General features: G+C 35.8%; 1 protein-coding gene across 1 annotated transcript; it reads right to left on the reverse strand.

Moving 5' to 3' along the window:
• Positions 1–811: 811 nt before the first annotated feature.
• On the reverse strand, positions 812–17494 carry LOC105383646. The gene is made up of 7 exons (XM_038108781.2): positions 17238–17494; positions 9398–9580; positions 6098–6265; positions 3166–3240; positions 2619–2756; positions 2270–2366; positions 812–1961 (listed from the first exon to the last, which is right to left on the reverse strand). Exons 2-7 carry the CDS (start codon positions 9573–9575, stop codon positions 1808–1810), a joined length of 810 nt encoding a protein of 269 aa, XP_037964709.1. The 5' UTR covers positions 9576–9580; positions 17238–17494; the 3' UTR covers positions 812–1807.
• Positions 17495–18947: the final 1453 nt, after the last annotated feature.

An 18947-nucleotide genomic window follows, 5' to 3' on the forward strand; every position in this document is an offset into this window, starting at 1 on the left:
ATAGAATACCCTAATTACTAATTATTTAAAGAGTTTGGTTCTTAATTTTAAATCGGTAAAAATGCCTTTTCAAGCGTCTTATTTTAGATTATAGGTAAAAGATGTAGATTCTATTCTATTCTATTCTCTGTGGGGTTGTAAGTATCTGCACCTGGCTCTCTCGAGTGGAACCTTTGTGCATATCCCCAAGGTCTAAACTGCAGTGGGTTCACATAAATCTAGATGTGCTAAATCTAGATATGCAGGTTTCCTCACGATGTTTTCCTTGACCGTAAGAGCGATGGTATACATTGTACTTAAGTTAAAAGAACTCGTTGGTACATGTCAGCGCCGGAATTCGAACCCGCATCTCTTGGGTGAGAAGCGGGCGCTTACCCGACTGAGCTACCACCGCTCCGTAGATTCTAAACAGTGGATTTAGCACAACGAACAGATTTTACCTAGCAGTTTTGAAAAAAAAGCTTGAAAATAGAAGTTGTCTTTCAATTGTGATCATAAAACAAATTTAAGGTAGTCTCACGGTCTTTCCTTCAATAGTATGATTTTCTAACGTGCCTATTGTTGATGTTGGCGTTGGGTCGTGTCGCCCGCCGCGACCGGCCGCTGTGTGGGCAATCTGCCAGACTTTCTACATTGTATCCCAAAATAGCTGCTTGCGGAAAGTGACTGATCCCAATACGACATTTTTCCAACCCAAAATTCCACACAACATAAAAGCTATTGTATGTTAATCATATTTTAACACGACAGTTTTAACACCCACCGCTTTGATAATAATTATCGCTTGTTAAACAATGAAAAGAAATACAAAGAGAATTTAAGGAGTTTAATAGATGATAAAAAGTCAAGAACTAATTTAACACGTATCATTTATACCTATAGAGAAATATCAAATCACACAAACTTGCATTTGATTGGAATTACAATAACAACTCTTTCACAACTTAACATATTTTTTATAATTATGACTAGAACAAAACTAAACGCTTTGCCGTGCACAAACGGCATAATAATTACAGACAAATACAATATCGATCAGATTAGGTATTATAATAATATACAATATTTTAATTGCTTTATACACCTTACATAATTTCACAATCACGTTAAAATAGGTAAACTTGCAAATCGGTTTATAAAGACAACATAAAGTTGAGAATAGAGATTGTGACGCATATAGGTAGTGTAACGTATAAATATTTTATGCTTAGCATTTAAGTACATATAATAATATAATATTAAGGATAATGTAGCACACATTCATTAAGTATAGGTACTTATTTAAGATATATCCCAAGCTCTTATATAATTTATTAAGGAATAAATAGAAAACCATGTTGCTGAGAGTTGATAAAATACTAACACTGAGTGGTAGCGCATGTAAGCCAGAGGGGAGTCGCTTTCTTATACTCATAATACATATAAAGAAAAAAAATGTATTAAGTATATAAAAACAGATGTGTATTTTTTGTATGGCATTCAATATAGGTAGTTCCAATATTTATAAATAGTCCACGTATGATAAATAAGTAAAAAATAACCACGTAAAATATAAAGTTTGAAAGTTTTATCCTTAAAATATTTTGAACGGAAGTTGTGTAGTGTATATTATGGACGACAATCTTATATTTCAGTTCCTTTGAGATGACCTTAAGCATATATCAGTCTCTGAGCAAGAGATTCAGCGAACACTACCGTGGAAGACCTTGAACATTGCTAGCAACTATTGGTCATTGAGCACTGTTCAGTAGAATAAGCAGATTCACAACCGTTTGGCTGGTTGTTCGGGTATTGGGCAGAAAGAGCGTCATCGCCCGATGATGGTTGGTTCATCGGCCATGCCCAGTTCCTCCGTGGCAGCCTTGTCTCCTTTCCTCTTCTTGGAGTACCACAGGAAGGCGGCGGCGGCGAAGCAGTTGACGAGCACAACGAACCAGGCCAGGAAGAAGCTGATGTTGAAACTGTTGATGAAAAAATAATGTTTTGAAGTGGTAACTGAAAAGCAATAATAAATATTAAAAATAAAAAGATGGCTACAAAGAACACAAAATTAAGGCTGATTGCCCATTTAATGTAGGTAAATCGTTGGCTTTATGACTGAAATGATTATGAATGTGGATGACAGTAGAAACTGTGCTCAAATTTTAGAACTGAAAAAAGTAATACTCAATCATAATCGTTCATTTCGGATGTATTGGTGTATAAAGTCTATAAAACATAATTATAATTTAATGAATCTGAAATTGCCCATAATTTTTATTACACTTACTAATGATAAGCACGATCGGGGTAGACAAATTTGACGTTCTTCCGCAAATAATCCACCGTGGACATCATCACTTGGACCACCACAAAAGTGCATGCGGCTGAAAATTCAATAAACTGTTAACCATAAATTTGAAAAATATACCTAAGCTGAAAAAAATGGCATTAGCAAAAGGGATAAATTTAGTTTGGCCAGAAATTAAAGTTTCACACTGTTCAAAATAAGGTAATTCATTATAAAGTCTCTTAACTTTTAGATGTTTTGACTAAGTAAGTGCATAAAAAATATTCATCTCTCTATTTTGTGTCTTTCGATCTTTTACTAAACCGAAGAGCTAGTGAATAAAACTTACTACTAATAAAATGAATGCCGGCAGCCAGTCTTTTGAACATGTATCTTGGATTCCTGAAGGTGTAGGTGGAGAACCCGCAGCCCATCGTCATCACGAACAGGCTGATGATGCCGAAGGAGACCATGGTACGGACGTAATCTGTCAGGAAGAAGGAACATTGCTAGATTATGTTTTATGGTAAGTTACTTAATTATCCATTTTAAGGTTAGGTGTAGGTAGATTATAATATTTTTTCTTTTACATTAAAAGTGCCCTTTTGACTCTGCAAGTATTTGCTCCATATTGTTTAAATTTGTGAAGCAAAATAAATTATGATTATATTTTTATACTCTATAGGTCTATAGTATCGGTACAAAGTCCGTTAAAAAATAATTGAATTGAGAAACAAGAGCCAACACCAAAAAACGTTTATTAGGGCTATTTCTGATACTGTCGTTGTATTTCTTGATTCATTTACATAGCCAAAATATCTCCCATATTACGCGTTAAGTTAGCATTGTCGGAGTCTACTTTATTAGATAGGCGAGAATTAGATAGAATGACTCACTGGCAACATTCTCGTCGTACGCTGGGTCGTTCGGCTTGTCGTTCACCATCGTTGGTGCCAAGTAGTTGGTGCATTCTGAAACAAACATTACAATAGTTGTCACCCTTATTTATTAAGCTTCTTTATCGTCACGGTCCAATTAAACCCTGATAGATGCGCTGTAGCAGATGTTTCAAAACTTCTTACTAATGTAATTTGTAATTTTCTTGATAAGCTTGCAGAAACCATTTATAATAAAAACTGTCCATTGTTTCTGTCTGCATATTTATTTAATTCCTATTCAGTTAATGCAATCAGTAACATTATAGGTAATAATAGTGAATTCGGAGTGCATTAAAGCTTAAGAATTTCAAAATTATGTTGTAGTGTATGTATTGTACTTTGTTATGTTAGCAAATTTATTTATAATATACGATGTAACTTTATATCATTTAGAAAATGTGGTGTTGCACTGAATAGGGTTCCAGAACAGTGAATTCATCAAAATAATCGTTAACGAGTCATTTTCAGAAAAACTTTCTTGTCATTTACAGCTGGTCTTAGCATTAATCAAAAAGACCAGACATTTTAATGATGTCTCTTTGCCTTTGCCGTTATTTTTTACTATTATCCAGTGGAAAGGTAAACGACTTTTGCACAAAGAGATCTGATGTTTGTGGTTCTTTACGAGTTTAAATAAAAGTTTTGCTCGTTCATTGAGTATGTGAAGACCATTCGATTTTATAGATTTTCCGTGTGTGCAATTAGAACTATTCTGTCTAATAGAATTAGGTTGATATTCCTAAAGCAATATAAAATGCTGAAAGAATTTTCTTGGTGTATATTTTGGAATGTATCCGGCTTCGAACGCGCCTTATCGAGCGTGGTTCCGATAACACTCGGGTTCACAGTGTGACGTAACCTCAATATAAGCTTTACTGAAGAAAAGAAAACTTTAATAAAGTCGAACGTCTACAAATATTGATAATGTTAATACATAGAGGAAATTGTATTTAATTTTCTTAGGGGCTTTTTATACCTAAAATAAAGATATAAATGATTATATTAGGCTTTATTTTTTAAAGTAACAAATCTTATTTAGGTAGATTTATAGTACTTATGTAAGGTATAGAATATTAATCATTCGACCTAGTCATAACACAACATTCTTCATTTATAATATTTAAGTTAGCGCGAAATCTATGTTGGTATGGAGTTCAATACTTCCATTTGGAAAAAAATCATGAGTCGCTTTGATTTAGCATAAATATGAACGTCCAACTCTTTCGGTCTTCTTCTTCTTCTTCTTCTTAGTCTACTCTTAATAGGTAGTATACCTAGTTATATTAGTTATGCAAATATATGCAGGTATTATATGAAAGAAAAAAGAACGTAAGGTTACTAATTTATGATGTATGATATATTTAAGGCCAATAATACATTGTATACTTTCCCTACAGTATTTTATTCCTCTATTATTTTCCTCAAAAATTTTATGCATAGTTCTCTTCCTTTGAGTAACTATAAAAATACTTCAGTGACTGGAGTGAATTTATGAGTTTGGATGTTTCGTTAAGGTTACTAATTATAGTTTTGATTCGAATGCGTTTATATTTTAAAGCTGTCACAGACTTTACTCTATATGAAATCAAACATCCTCAAGAGAGGGCCGATAGATAGCGTACGTCCCTGCAGCTATAATCCTCACCAACATATGTAGCTATAACTCCAAAAGTATGATACGACAATTTTTTTGACAATTATTGTGACTATTTCATGATTATTTTTTGCAATTTTTATAAATCGATTTTATTAGGTTTTATTTTTTGAGGATTATAGCTGGAGGGACGTGATAGCGTCGTGAGTATAGTGCCACAATCTTATCTGTTCCGGTGACAGCTCACGTAAATGTGTAATATTTCTTCATTCTATAAGATTTTAAGTTTGCCAGTAGTTGTAATTCGCTCTTGTGGTTTCAATAAACCCATCTAATCTATATCAATATATAATTCATTAGTAAATAATGAGATATGGATCAATTTAGTTCGCTCTCACCGGAACAGATAAGTTTGTCGCACTGTAGATCAGTCACCTTTTCTTTTAAATTGATCACGTATTGCTGGGCGATGATTTAATTTTATCTTCCGCGGTTCACGGCTACGCCACGGTTGTATAATGTATAATAAAATTCAATTCGACAAAACATAAACTGAAGCTGAAATGTTTTTGTTTCCAAGAATGTGTCATTTAGTCATTTATAATCCCACAGCTTCCATTCGAAACACGAAACGTGGGCCAAGATCGTATTTTTTGGTCAGTTGTCAAGTCGTAAAACCATCATTATTAATAGGGAGGTGAAAAAATATTTGAAACTGATAAATTACGTCTGGTGTTAGTGCATAGCATACGTACCTAATGCGTTTTCGTTACGTTTTGGATATTATTGATAGTCTATATGACCTACCAATTCTACCTCTATAAGAGCTATGAAACGAATAGTTCTGAGATATTGTTTTGCCACGTTACAATATTAAATTTATTTTTCATTTAATGTAATAAAACAGTTCCACGAAAGTAGCTCCAGTAAGGTTTTAAATAGGCAACTGGCTAGGCTTTAATAAATAATCTTCATTACCACCTGTTGCTAACATAAGCTGAGAAGAGAAAAATGGACGATGTAACTAACTACCGCATGAATAGAAAGGTAAGCAAGTGGATGAGAGGCAAACGCCAGACGCCTCATAAGTTAACACAAATCACCCACCTACAGATTAAGACTTGTTTTTGATCAAAACATATTATTTATTCCACAAATACGAGTACTAGAAGATGTTTCGCCGAACTCACTGTGTTTTTTGTACCTGAATAAATTTATGGTATATTATCTTTCAGCAGTTTCAGCTCAGGTTGCATCGTCAATAAAGAACCCGTGTAGTGGCAGCAGGTCACTTACTCGTAAAATAGTATCCACTGATTTGGTCTCTGGGGCGCGGCGTGGTAGTGGAGGTGGCGTTGGCGAGCACGATGGTGGCGTTGACCGGCTGGAACACGTAGCGGCAGATCTGCCACACGCCGGACTCGCTCGACATGAGGTAGCGGCCCGTCGACGGTAAGTGTATACCTGCGAACAAAGGTACTAAGGTTAGTACTAGGGAATACAAGCCCGGGATCCCGATCCCCGGGATCCCGGGATCCCGGTCATTTTCCAGTCCCGAAATTTTTGGGATTAGAATTTGCCAATCCCGGGATTTTCGGGATTGACAAAAAAGGGTAAATTAGTATGTAAGGGTATTCTCGTAGCTTTTTTGTCATTAGTTAAATATCAAATGATTGTTTTCTACTCGTATGACGTCACAGATGTGATAATTTATAAACAAATATGGCTGACATCGTTTTCCCCTGTTTATGAAAAGTTGAACTTTTAAGTTACAGTTTTGCAATTTGCAAGGTCCAAAAAAATATAGAGTATGTTGTTTGGTCTAATAGAGCAATAATTATTAATCATATTAGACCTACTTTAAAAAAGAGTCAAGTAGCCTATTGTTTATCTTTTTTTAAGAAGTATATTTTTTGTTCAACTTACTACCTCTAATCCTATTTTTAATTTATATAACTCTCTTCCATCCAAAGGTTGTCTGGTAGAGATTGCTATAAGCAATAAGGCCGCCTTTTTGTACTGTTGTTATTTTTAAGTTTTATTTTGTATTGATTCTGTTTTTTTTTTTGTGCAAATAAAGAGGATTGTATTGTATTGTATATGTATGGTCTGACAAAGTTAAATTATATATAAATATAAATACTGTGTCTTCAATAAACCTATAGCTTTGATTCGTTAGACGTGTTTTTGTTTGTGACCCAAATCCCGGGACTATCCCGGGATCCCGGGATTGTCTTCATCCAGTCCCGAAATCCCGGGATCTCAAATAAAGGCCGGGATTGTATTCCCTAGTTAGTACTCACATTGCGGGTCTGTAAACGCCTTTACACGGCACAACAATAAAAGATGGAAGTTGCAGAAAGGAATTAAGCTAATGTCTTGCTATCATGCTTTGAGTACACGGAGAGAAAGAGGCATATATTTAATGATGATATTAGCTTAAAGTTCCTTTGTGTAACTCGGCATTAATGGTCCTAAATTGTTGGGGTGCATGAAAGAAGATCATCAAGCGACGTCGATATCAACTATACTTTATATGCGTCTATAGCGCGGTTACAGGGCAGTTACAAGCGGTCAACTGATCGGACTGACAGAATCTGACTTCAGATGTAAGAAGTATTTGTCAACGACATGCTAAGAAGAAGTATAAACAGACAACAAAGCCAGAATTTAACGATGCGATGATGCAAACATATTGTGTCCCTTGAGAACGTACTGTCATTTCGTACTCAAGAGTCACAAAGCGGTTGTTATAGTTACTTTTTCAGTGCAAAAATAGATTTATCTCAGTGCCTTCAATACAGCATACGGGAATACGAAATGGGTGTTCGGCAGTTTGAAGAGATAATGACTTAGTTATTACATCGTTAGACGCCAAATCTGGCCTTAAGCCAAATTGTGGCTAGTACTAATGCTCTACAGGACGGCACGGATTGTCGGTCTTAGACGACGGTCGGTTACTAAATGACACATTAGCTTTATAATTCTGCACAGTTTAGTATAATTATGAACGTATAGATTCATGCGGAAAACTGACTAATAATATACCAAATAGGATAGGATGTAAGGGTTATTTTTATTTGAATGTGAGAGGGTTTTTTTAGATCCATTTAGAAATGAAATCTTTTTTTAGGCCACTCTAAAAACCAGCTGGAGAACGGTTAGTGAATGGATTGTGACATCACGCATAGTGCTGTTAAATAACTAAGCTTTTCCTTTGAATCTTTTATGATCGCTCGCGCCAATGTTTGTTTTCCGACGCTGAAAAATAAATGCGGCCATTTAGTTAGTTTCGGAATGTGTCTGTAGTTTATTGGTTCGGTAGACGGGATCGGTTTCGTGTGTGTTGTCGGATGCGCGCTGCATGTTTTATTTTTATTTCGTTACGCGAATGAATATGAACAAAAGTATTACAACGCATGAACTGGCCTATTTTTGGTTTGCCTGGAAATAGTTTCTTCGTGTTCAAGTTAAATTACATCAATCACCTGGTGGAGGGCTATTTGTTTATTTTTATCGAAATACGTAAGAAATGCCTTTAACTAAGTCTCATCATGCTCTAAAAATTCACGTGTGTGTAATAAGTTGGTGACTGTCCCCATATAAATAAAGCTATATTTATTAAGTATATTTGTGCACGGCCATCTCTTAAAAGCTATGGTTTATGTATATCTACATACACATTGCGTGCGAGGCATACGTGCTAACAAACGATCGTAATCCCCAAAGGCAAAGTCATGTGGGTGGGTGACACGCAAGCGAGCTTGAACCAGAGCTTTTCTTTGTTACCATTCTGCATTTTTACCCGTTATTTATCAGAATTATCCTATTGAGGCTCGAAGTCGCCATATGCGGCTGACGACCATAGATTTCTATTGTGTCTGATTTCAAGGGTTTTAAGTGGATATGAAGAAGCTATTCATTTACACACACATATTATTATGTTGACTGATTAAATATTAGTTACTACGAGTTACTACCTACGTAAAATTTGTTGAGACTGCGTTGCGACGGTCACTGACCCAATTTGTAAGCACGTAAAGAATTATAAATAAATCTCCCGGTGCATACCTTACTCTTAACTAATTATATCTCAAATATCTCGATAGACCACTCATTTTGTTTACGATGCAAGCTGTTTCTCTTTCAAATGAGACTCAATAAACACTCTTTATGGGTTTCGGAATGCCTCTCTTCTCTTCAGTTGTGATCGTTTTACTTGGCTATAAACTGTGTCCTATTTAAAACTGTGGTGCTAAACCTAATTGTGTTGTAGAAAAACTGCTAAAAAGCATTAAAATAATGGAACAAATGAAATGGAGATTTTTTTTGTAGGTATTATCTTTATAGATTTATAAAAACTCCCCGGACCCTAACTGTAGAATATTATGTAAAAGTCTCAATATCACTAAAGTTCGTAGAACTCGCACTTGGCAAACTTTCCGCTGACTGAGTTAGCGGCGCGGCGCATCGGTGTAGCATGTCAACTGTTCAAAAGTCTGCTACGTTAGGTACTCGATTTCGCCTATTTCAGGGAACTTAACCTTAATTAATAGAACTTAAAAAAAAAAAGTTTTATTTCCATCTCTATCTTACCATTCCCGCCCTCAATGTGCACCCATTTATCAGTGCACACGGCGGTGATCCAGATGAAGGTGCTGAGCCCCACGAGGATGGTGCAGCCGAAGAGGATGCGTCTCTCCAGCACCAGGGCCGCCATGAGGGGCCGGCGCTCTGTCGTTGAGGATACCGTTGACAGCTTGTCAGGGTCCATTGTCACTGGAGCAAAGAAAATTACTTTAGCTTATAGTCTGTTTTTTAATCTCGGATACTCAATTGACAGATTCTGAGCGGTTCATCAACAGTCGATTATCCCGCCAATAGAACGATACGTCACTTGATCGCGGGACAATTGACGGTTGATGAACCTTTTAGAATCTGTAAATCTAGTATCTGAGAATAAAACAAAAACTTTAGTTAGCACATCTAGATTATGTGAACCCAATCACTCGCAGTGGACCAGATTGGTGGGAAATGGTATGATGCTATTAATGTGTCCACGGTGGCGGTTGGTGTGCGGAATGGCGATATCACACAGCACAAAATCTGTCTTTGAGCAAATATCTGCCCGAACCGAAGATTTAACCTTCTGCATAGCAGAGTCACCAGTTACTACATACAGTAGTTATCGAGTTTATCTTTTACAATCATGCATAATCTCTCCTCTGTGTAATAGATAAGCATTCTAAATCCAGAATGTCATGGTGACTCACCCCTTGAGCTTACATTCGCTTGTGCAACACCCTGTATAGCGTTATACAGCCGTATAGCAACAAAGATGGCGTCACCAGGACTTTATGAGTTTATGCTAATAGAGCTACGACGACGCATTGACGCCGGATATGGCGTTAAATTATTAAATATATTGCTATGGGATTATATTTACGGTCTCGAGAGACGAGTCTAGGACATGGTGTTATTAAATTCTCTTTGAACTAGTCTACGCTAAGGCATGTCCTATGGGAGACATACTCGGCTGTTGTTAGCTTTTATGATAGTTTTCAGTAAATTGCGGTGCTACGTAGCTAAAGTTATGTTTTACCTGCATTTACGAATATTTTTTTTCTCATTATTGACCTTTTCGATAGGTAAGCAAGTTTGATTTTTGGATGAGTCGAGCGAATAGGTATGTATTATATATATTTCTTTGAAAGTATAATTTTTAAACATAAAATATTTTTTCTTTCCGTAAAACGCCCTATTTTCACATTATTTGAATCTCCTCCCTTCAAGATAGAATATTATGCAAAATATATATTTCATTACTTATTACAACAAATGCTTATCAAAAATGTTTTAAGTACTTAAGTATATTAATTAGACGACGCACATACCTGCATGTTTTTTGGCCTCATGTTAATAAATAACTGAGTAATATTATTTAAAATATCCTATCGAAATTTTAGGGAGTAAACGCAATTCTATAAATATCTTGCACCAGCCGGTATAAAGCTACGGTTGCAGAAATAAATTAGCCTTTAAATTGTCGTCACACTAATGACTGCTGTACTAAACATTCCAAACTGCGCGCACAATTTCTTGTGATGAAAGTGTGTACTATACACAAATAAGTCGAGCGTTCGCAGTATTTCTAAATATAATAGTGCCTGTTTTTGCCGGCAAAGTTCCCGGTACAGTGTTTATGTCTGTACCGTTTTATATCACTGAATAAATAAAATGTATGGGCACAAACTCTAATGAAAAACAATGTAGAGATATTCCAAATTAATCTCGATTTAAAACTCAACCTTTTATCTTACGATACTAAAGATAAAGTCCCCCGAGGTAAAACATGAAGTTATTTATTCAATATCGACGACCGAATGGCGTAGTGGTTAGTGACCCTGACTGCTATGCCGAAGGTCCCGGGGTTCGATTCCCGGCTGGGGCAGATATTTGTTTAAACACAGATATTTGTACTCGGGTCTTGGGTGTTGATATTTATATTTAGTATGTATCTATCTATGTATTTATGTAGATATATCAGCTGTCCGACACCCATAACACAGGTTCTGCCTAGCTTGGGGTCGGATGGCCGTGTGTGAGATGTCCCCACATATTATTATTATTAATACTAAACTTTATAACTGGCCGTGTTAATTCCATTCTCTACTGTTTCATCACGAATTAATTTAAGACAGTAAATGCTAGAAGATGAATAAATTTCGTTCGGTAGAAACGGTACACGGTACAACCGAATAAGCTTTGTTGTAGGGCAGAAAGTATTGGACGAAATACCGCTGACAAGCACTTTACCTCGTAAAATTTTATCTGTAGATAGAATGGAGAAACTTACTGGAAGCACTAGGTGCAGCCAAATTATAGCGCGACAGTGCGCGGAAATCGGCAGCTTTATTTCTTTCTTCTTTCAAAATTTGACCAGGAAAATACCTACAGCAACATAAAATAGAGCCATCAATATAGAGCGTAAGTTTAATAATCTACGTAATTTCACACACACACACACACACACACACACACTCACGCCTTGTACTAATGTACTCACTTGCGGGGTAGGCAGAGGTGCATTGTTGCACCCACTTTTCGCCAGAGTGTTATGTTAGTCCCAATGTAATAGGGGGTGGGCCTATTGCCATTTTACGGGCACATCCAAGACCCGAGAACAAATATCTGTGTTTAAACAAATATCTGTGTTTAAACAAATATCTATACTTAAAAAATATCTGCCCCAGCCGGGAATCGAACCCGGGACCTTCGGCTCAGTAGTCAGAGTCACTAACCACTACGCCATTCGGTCGTCATTTCATAATTTTTGTATTTACCGAGAATTGCCTTTATTAAATCTCTCAATAGAAATAAAGCCGCCAATATTGCACATTGTTCGTACATATCTACATTTTATAATTTATAAACTACCTATATTTTTTGTCATACCTAGAGCCACTGATTACTTAAAAGTCTACTGTCTAGATATAGAAAGCAGTTGCTGCAATGTGGCTGCATTCCGTTACATTCAGTAGAAACTTCCACGGGCTATGTACCTACATACAAAATATTATTTATTTTACTCCTTTAGGGATGGAGTTTCTGAACATCCTTTCTTAGTGCTCACTTACACTACCTAAGAAACCTATGTACGTTCCAAGTTTCATGATTGTAGCATGAGCCGTTTGGGCTGTGCGACTGTGCGTTGATGCCCAATCAATCAGTCCCTTTCTTCTTTTATAAATAACTTAAAGATAAAAATTTCATTTTATAAAACTCTATCGTTATCTTTGGTCATGTTATGTTATGATGTTACTTGATACCCTTGTTACTTACAGCCAGGAAATTTTCTCATGGATTTTCATGCACATTGCACAGTTATACGTATGTTTTGTGTAAAATGCTAGTTAGTGATGTAATGTCATTTATGTTTATACATCATGTCATGTGCTGTAACTATTTTTGTAACTATAATTTCCTGAACGAAATTATTATGAAGACGAAAACGAGTCAGTGATGAAATTGTTATGACTGAATTATAAACATTTTGTGAGCTTTCGTTCGTATAATTATTTGTTTTATTGAACATGACGTGACAAGACTGGCAAGCTAGGTTAGTGTGAAAATGATATTTTGTTAATCGTGTTTATGCTATTGACTCTAAAAGCCTATATCAGTTTGCAATGGAGAAAACTAACTGAACGTGTCCGGTAAATAAGGAAAGTTAACACATGCATGTTATGATTTTATAAGTACCCTTAATTTTGTGACAGTTTATAGATAAATTATATTATAAGCACCTACCTACCTATTTTAATAGGTAATACTTTCTATCAGTGGTAGTGTGAGAGTCAGTGGTATCCTAAACAGTTTATTAAACATGTAGGTAGAAAGGTTTAAGTATAAAAAATATTTATAAATATAATATTAATGTTTACGTACTATCACATGTTTAATCAATGTTTCCAAAAATAGGTACTTTGGTTGAAGCCAGCTTCTGATAACGCACACTACTGTGACCAGATGTACTTACATTGTTTTTGATAACATACCGTTATCTCGATCTAAATTAAACGTAGGTTTTGGAAAATAAAAAACATCACTCTCGTCTTGTCTAGGTTCATAAGATATAGAGCGTAAGTTTAATAATCTACGTAATTTCACACACACACACACACACACACACACTCACGCCTTGTACTAATGTACTCCCTTGCGGGGTAGGCAGAGGTGCATTGCTGCACCCACTTTTCACCAGAGTGTTATGTTAGTCCCAATACTCCCAATGTAGTAGGGGGCGGGCCTATTGCCATTTTACGGGCAGATCCAAGACCCGAGAACAAAATATATGTGTGATTAAACAAATATCTGAGTTTAAACAAATATCTGTGTTTAAACAAATATCTGTGTTTAAACGAATATCTGTACTTAAACAAATATCTGCCCCAGCCGGGAATCGAACCCGGGACCTTCGGCTCAGTAGTCAGGGTCACTAACCACTACGCCATCAAATCGTGACAAAAAAGCAGTTGCTGCAATGTGGCTTTAATCCGTTACATTCAGTAGAAGCTTCCACGGGCTATGTACTCAACTTCTTATTTTTTGTACTTTATAGATAAACTAGCTGTTCCGCGAGCTTCTTTTCGACTTGAAAAAATCCCGTGGAAATTCCGCGTTAAACTGAAGGACTTCCATACAAACTTTCATCCCCTATTTTATCCCTTTAGGGATGGAGTTTCTGAACATCCTTTCTTAGTGCTCACTTACACTACCTAAGAAACCCTATGTACGTTCCAAGTTTCATGATTGTAGCATGAGCCGTTTGGGCTGTGCGACTGTGCGTTGATGCCCAATCAATCAGTCCCTTTCTTCTTTTATAAATAACTTAAAGATAACTTAAAGACAAGACTGGCAAGCTAGGTTAGTGTGAAAATGATATTTTGTTAATCGTGTTTATGCTATTGACTCTAAAAGCCTATATCAGTTTGCAATGGAGAAAACTAACTGAACGTGTCCGGTAAATAAGGAAAGTTAACACATGCATGTTATGATTTTATAAGTACCCTTAATTTTGTGACAGTTTATAGATAAATTATATTATAATAAGCACCTACCTACCTATTTTAATAGGTAGGGTAACGTAACGTACCTAGGGACATTTTCGACTACCCCAACTTTGAATGAAGCTATCGCAGCGTACAACTAAGATATTAATGTGAAATTTCTTTATTCGGTAGGATATATAATCTATTATCACTAGTATTTGTGCTAAAGCTTTAGTGTGGCCAGATTTTATTAAATTAAGATAAAAGTAAAAATGCTTGTTTTGACCCAAGGTACGTTACACGTTTGTACCTTGGGACACTGTTTCCTATAGCATTGTACTATGGAAAATGCAAACTTCTAAATAACGCCTTATATCTCTGTTCTTATTGATTTACTGCATCTGTCTTCTGTCTAGTTTCACTCTGGCACTAATAATAACAGAGATATAAGGCGTTATCTAGATGTTTGCATTTTCCATAGTACAAAGCCATAGGAAACAGTGTCCCAAGGTACAAATTGAATCGTGTCCCAAGGTACAAAAAAGCAATATTTAACCAAAATTTAAATATCTTTATTTTTAATTTAGGAATCTTTCAGATAATTGCCATGTCATAAAATTAAATAACTGAAAAGTTATACGTGACATCCATGTCTTTATTTTGAGCATGCCTCAATGAGATAAAGCAACACAAAAAACTATACAAAAGCTACTTTTGACTCCAAAAAACTTCATATTGTCTTCACCACACACTCGATGCTGGTATGATCACGAGACTCACTAGTTTTGCCAAGCGAGTAAAATACTATGCCTAGGGTAGAATTTTAATGTGTTTATTTAGCCGGTTTTTGAAATACAATCAATGTCCCGAGGTACAAGCGTCCCAAGGTACGTTACGTTACCCTAATACTTTCTATCAGTGGTAGTGTGAGAGTCAGTGGTATCCTAAACAGTTTATTAAACATGTAGGTAGAAAGGTTTAAGTATAAAAAATATTTATAAATATAATATTAATGTTTACGTACTATCACATGTTTAATCAATGTTTCCAAAAATAGGTACTTTGGTTGAAGCCAGCTTCTGATAACGCACACTACTGTGACCAGATGTACTTACATTGTTTTTGATAACATACCGTTATCTCGATCTAAATTAAACGTAGGTTTTGGAAAATAAAAAACATCACTCTCGTCTTGTCTAGGTTCATAAGAAAATACTACGCGCTGCTGCTTATTATTTAATTTAATATTGTTAAGTAGCCTCAATGCTACTAAGCAATACTAAGCATGCCATTGAGTTCCTGTAGAGATTACGTAAGGCCTGGAAGAGTCATTGATCGTAGGAAGGTAATTATTCTATATCATTTCCAGTCCAACGTTTTAATACATTTTCCAACGCAGTTTGAACAGTTTTAAGTATAAAATATCATCCTGTATCACTTCTTTGCAATTGCTTGTACTGTGACAAAAAGTCTCAGTAGCTCCACTTTTTTATGAATGATGAGCATGTGTGAACATTACGAGAAAAACCTTACCCTCCTTCTTAGGGAGTCGGGTAAAAATTAATACTCAGTAAAGCACTAAAAGCACACTACTCTAGCACATAGTTCAACCAAGTACTTACTAACATTAAACAATGATTTCGGTGGATCTATGTCACTATTTGATTGACACTAAAGAATGAATATACTTATGTTATTTGATGATTATGATCATCTTGTATGTATAAGATATTAGAGTGTGTTGGTACATTTTAATAAAGCATGTTTAAAAAAAAAAACTCCACACGTGTCATTTTGTCTTGCTATAAACAACGCAGTTATGGTTACAAAGTATCTATTAATTAATCAATTAGTTGATATGATACATTGCAATATTGTCATCTTCAATTAGCTACTTATACCTTTGTACATTGTCAAACTAAACTGTCATGTTTGATGATGAAAGTGTATTTGAGTTTGACAAGGTGTGAATTGTATAACTACTTATGAAGCTGCCTGTAGGTACAGTGCCACAAATTTATCTGTTCCAGTGAGAGCGAACTAAATTGATCCATATCTCATTACTTACTAATGAATTGTATATTGTAAAAGATTAGATGGGTTTATTAACACCGCAAGGGCGAATTAGCAATACGAGCAAACTTAAAATCTTATAGAATTAAGAAATATTAGACACTTATGTGAGCTGTCACCGGAACAGATAAGTTTGTGGCACTGTACCTACCTACCTCTCTACTATACTATTACATACACTCGCTAGCAACGAAAAAGTTTCAGTGACTACTGACTATACTCTATAGCACCAACAGCGCATTTAACAACGCATCAGAATATTACCAACTAAAAACGTAATGCTGTTTTCAAATAGGTATTATATTTTTTGGTCTTTTGGTGCTCGCACGTTGTAAGTGGAACTTTTTAATTGCTTGTTAGTGTATATCCTAATCCTAACTAATACTATAAATGCGAAAGTAACTGTGTCTGTCTGTCTGTCTGTCAGTTACTCTTTCACGCCAAAACTACTGAACGGATTTGAATGAAATTTGGTACACATATGGTATAGACCCTGAGAAAGAACATAGGCTACTTTTTATCCCGGAATTCCCACGGGAAAACTTTTTAAGGCGAAGTGAAGCTCGCGGGAACAGCTAGTTATCTATTATTATAAATTCTGGCGCTGCCACAATCCTATACAATAAACACTGTTGTAGTTATTTGTGCATAGACAATAGACATATCCACAGTTAATTACCCGAAACCAACTGTTGATGCCAAAACATGTAGCCAATGCCGATAATTTTACTTTCACATTTAATTCTCCTGAGACTGAGACCCACTTGTGAGTCCTCATGAATTTCTAAATAGTTTTCTTTCCACAAACTCACCTTGTTTCCAGGATCTTCCTTATCAAGCAACACGTTACAATGAATATTTAACCGAAAGTTCAATATCACTTGTTTAATCAAATGAACACAACCTCAAAGTTCTTCTTATACAAAACATGATGCTAATGTTTTCTTAAATACACTTTTCTTGAAGAAGAATGTTTTATTTCACTTGTACATTATCGTGATGTGGTGTTAGAACGGGACAGCGTGAGCTGTGGTGCGCCTCGCGTCCTCGCACGAGCTCGACTGGCGAATAACTCCTGAAAAAGCTTCGGCTGCGTGGTCGAGCTTTGTTTTCAGTTGTCGGTCGAGGCAAAAGCGTTAGCGGTGGCGTTCGCGAATTTAGTTTTAATTTAATATTACGGTAGATTTTTGTCTCTAAAACTGGAACCCTATGGTAGTGTGCGTCTCTCTTAGAATCAGTAAGTATAACATATAGAATATAATATACTTGCTAATCGTGGGAATTCCATACAGTTTTGTAGGAAGCTTACGTTCCATAATGTGATATTTCTGCTTTAGTAAACGTAGTTAGTAGTTAACTACATTCAAATTCACTTCAAAATTCGTTTTTTTTTTACTTTTAATGACAACGCTATTGCACCATACGCCTTTCGAGTTTACTGATTAAATTTTTTATTGCAAAACGATATAATTATATTTAAATAGTGTTATGGCCAGCTTTAGGTTGCACTCACTCTACGCAATTTAACTTATTAGACAATGGCAGCCTTACGCGCGCCTTGTAACGAGCAGTTTGCGTACCTACTGAAAATGCAGCCTAAAAGCAAGTGGTGGAAATTCGCTCCTCTCTTATGGCTCAAACCATCGACTACTCGGGGCTCGATACATCACCCTGTCTTGTTTATCTTTACTTTAACAATTTGATGGGTGGAGCGCTCCTCGGATATCGTAATTAACTTGACACTGTCGTAATTACGAGCACTCGCTTGGGTAGTGAAGTGATTAGTGAACTCAGTGAGTCATTGGATGTATTGAAGACTGAACCAGCAGGAAAGGAGATTAAACTCAGGGGAAAATAGTACATATTTTATTATGTTACCCGAGGGATTCAACCGAAGTAAACACTGTGTTTTTCATTACAAATAGGACGAAAGTAGAAAAAAATATATAAGTAACAAAGAGTTACGTTACGTACTTACTTCATTACAAGGTAAATATCATCACGTGCTTAGAGGGCTGTTACTTAATTTTTCCTGGCCATAAAAAGAGCTATTTTAATGCGTCTTATTAGGCAGGTCTACCTATTTCAAAGCATGAGTGATGAAAGTTCTATTACTTGCTTTTACACTGGTCATTATTGTAAATCTGTATTGACATTACATTAAGTAATAAGAAATGAACCTTTTTTTTAACAGTACCTTTATAGATACAGATTTTGTGTATCTATTTGTTATGTATGGGTTGATTAGCATGCTTGAACAAGACATACGGGTATCTGTTCAGTCTGGTATTCAGGCACATAAAAATTCTATCTGCTCATCTGTTAAATAAGTTGCCTGACATATAGATCTTTAACTCAATTTTATTTTTGGCCGGGATCGAATATTAGTTTCAGTTGTTGCCAAATGCAATACCTAGAGAAAGTTGACTCTGACTGCTGCACCGAAAGCCCAGAGTTCGATCTCCGGCTGGGACAGATTAGTTTAAATACAGAGACGTTCGTTACCTTCTTAATTTTATTGT

The sequence above is a fragment of the Plutella xylostella genome, chromosome 17 (assembly GCF_932276165.1).
Source record: "Plutella xylostella chromosome 17, ilPluXylo3.1, whole genome shotgun sequence".
NCBI lineage: Eukaryota > Metazoa > Arthropoda > Insecta > Lepidoptera > Plutellidae > Plutella > Plutella xylostella.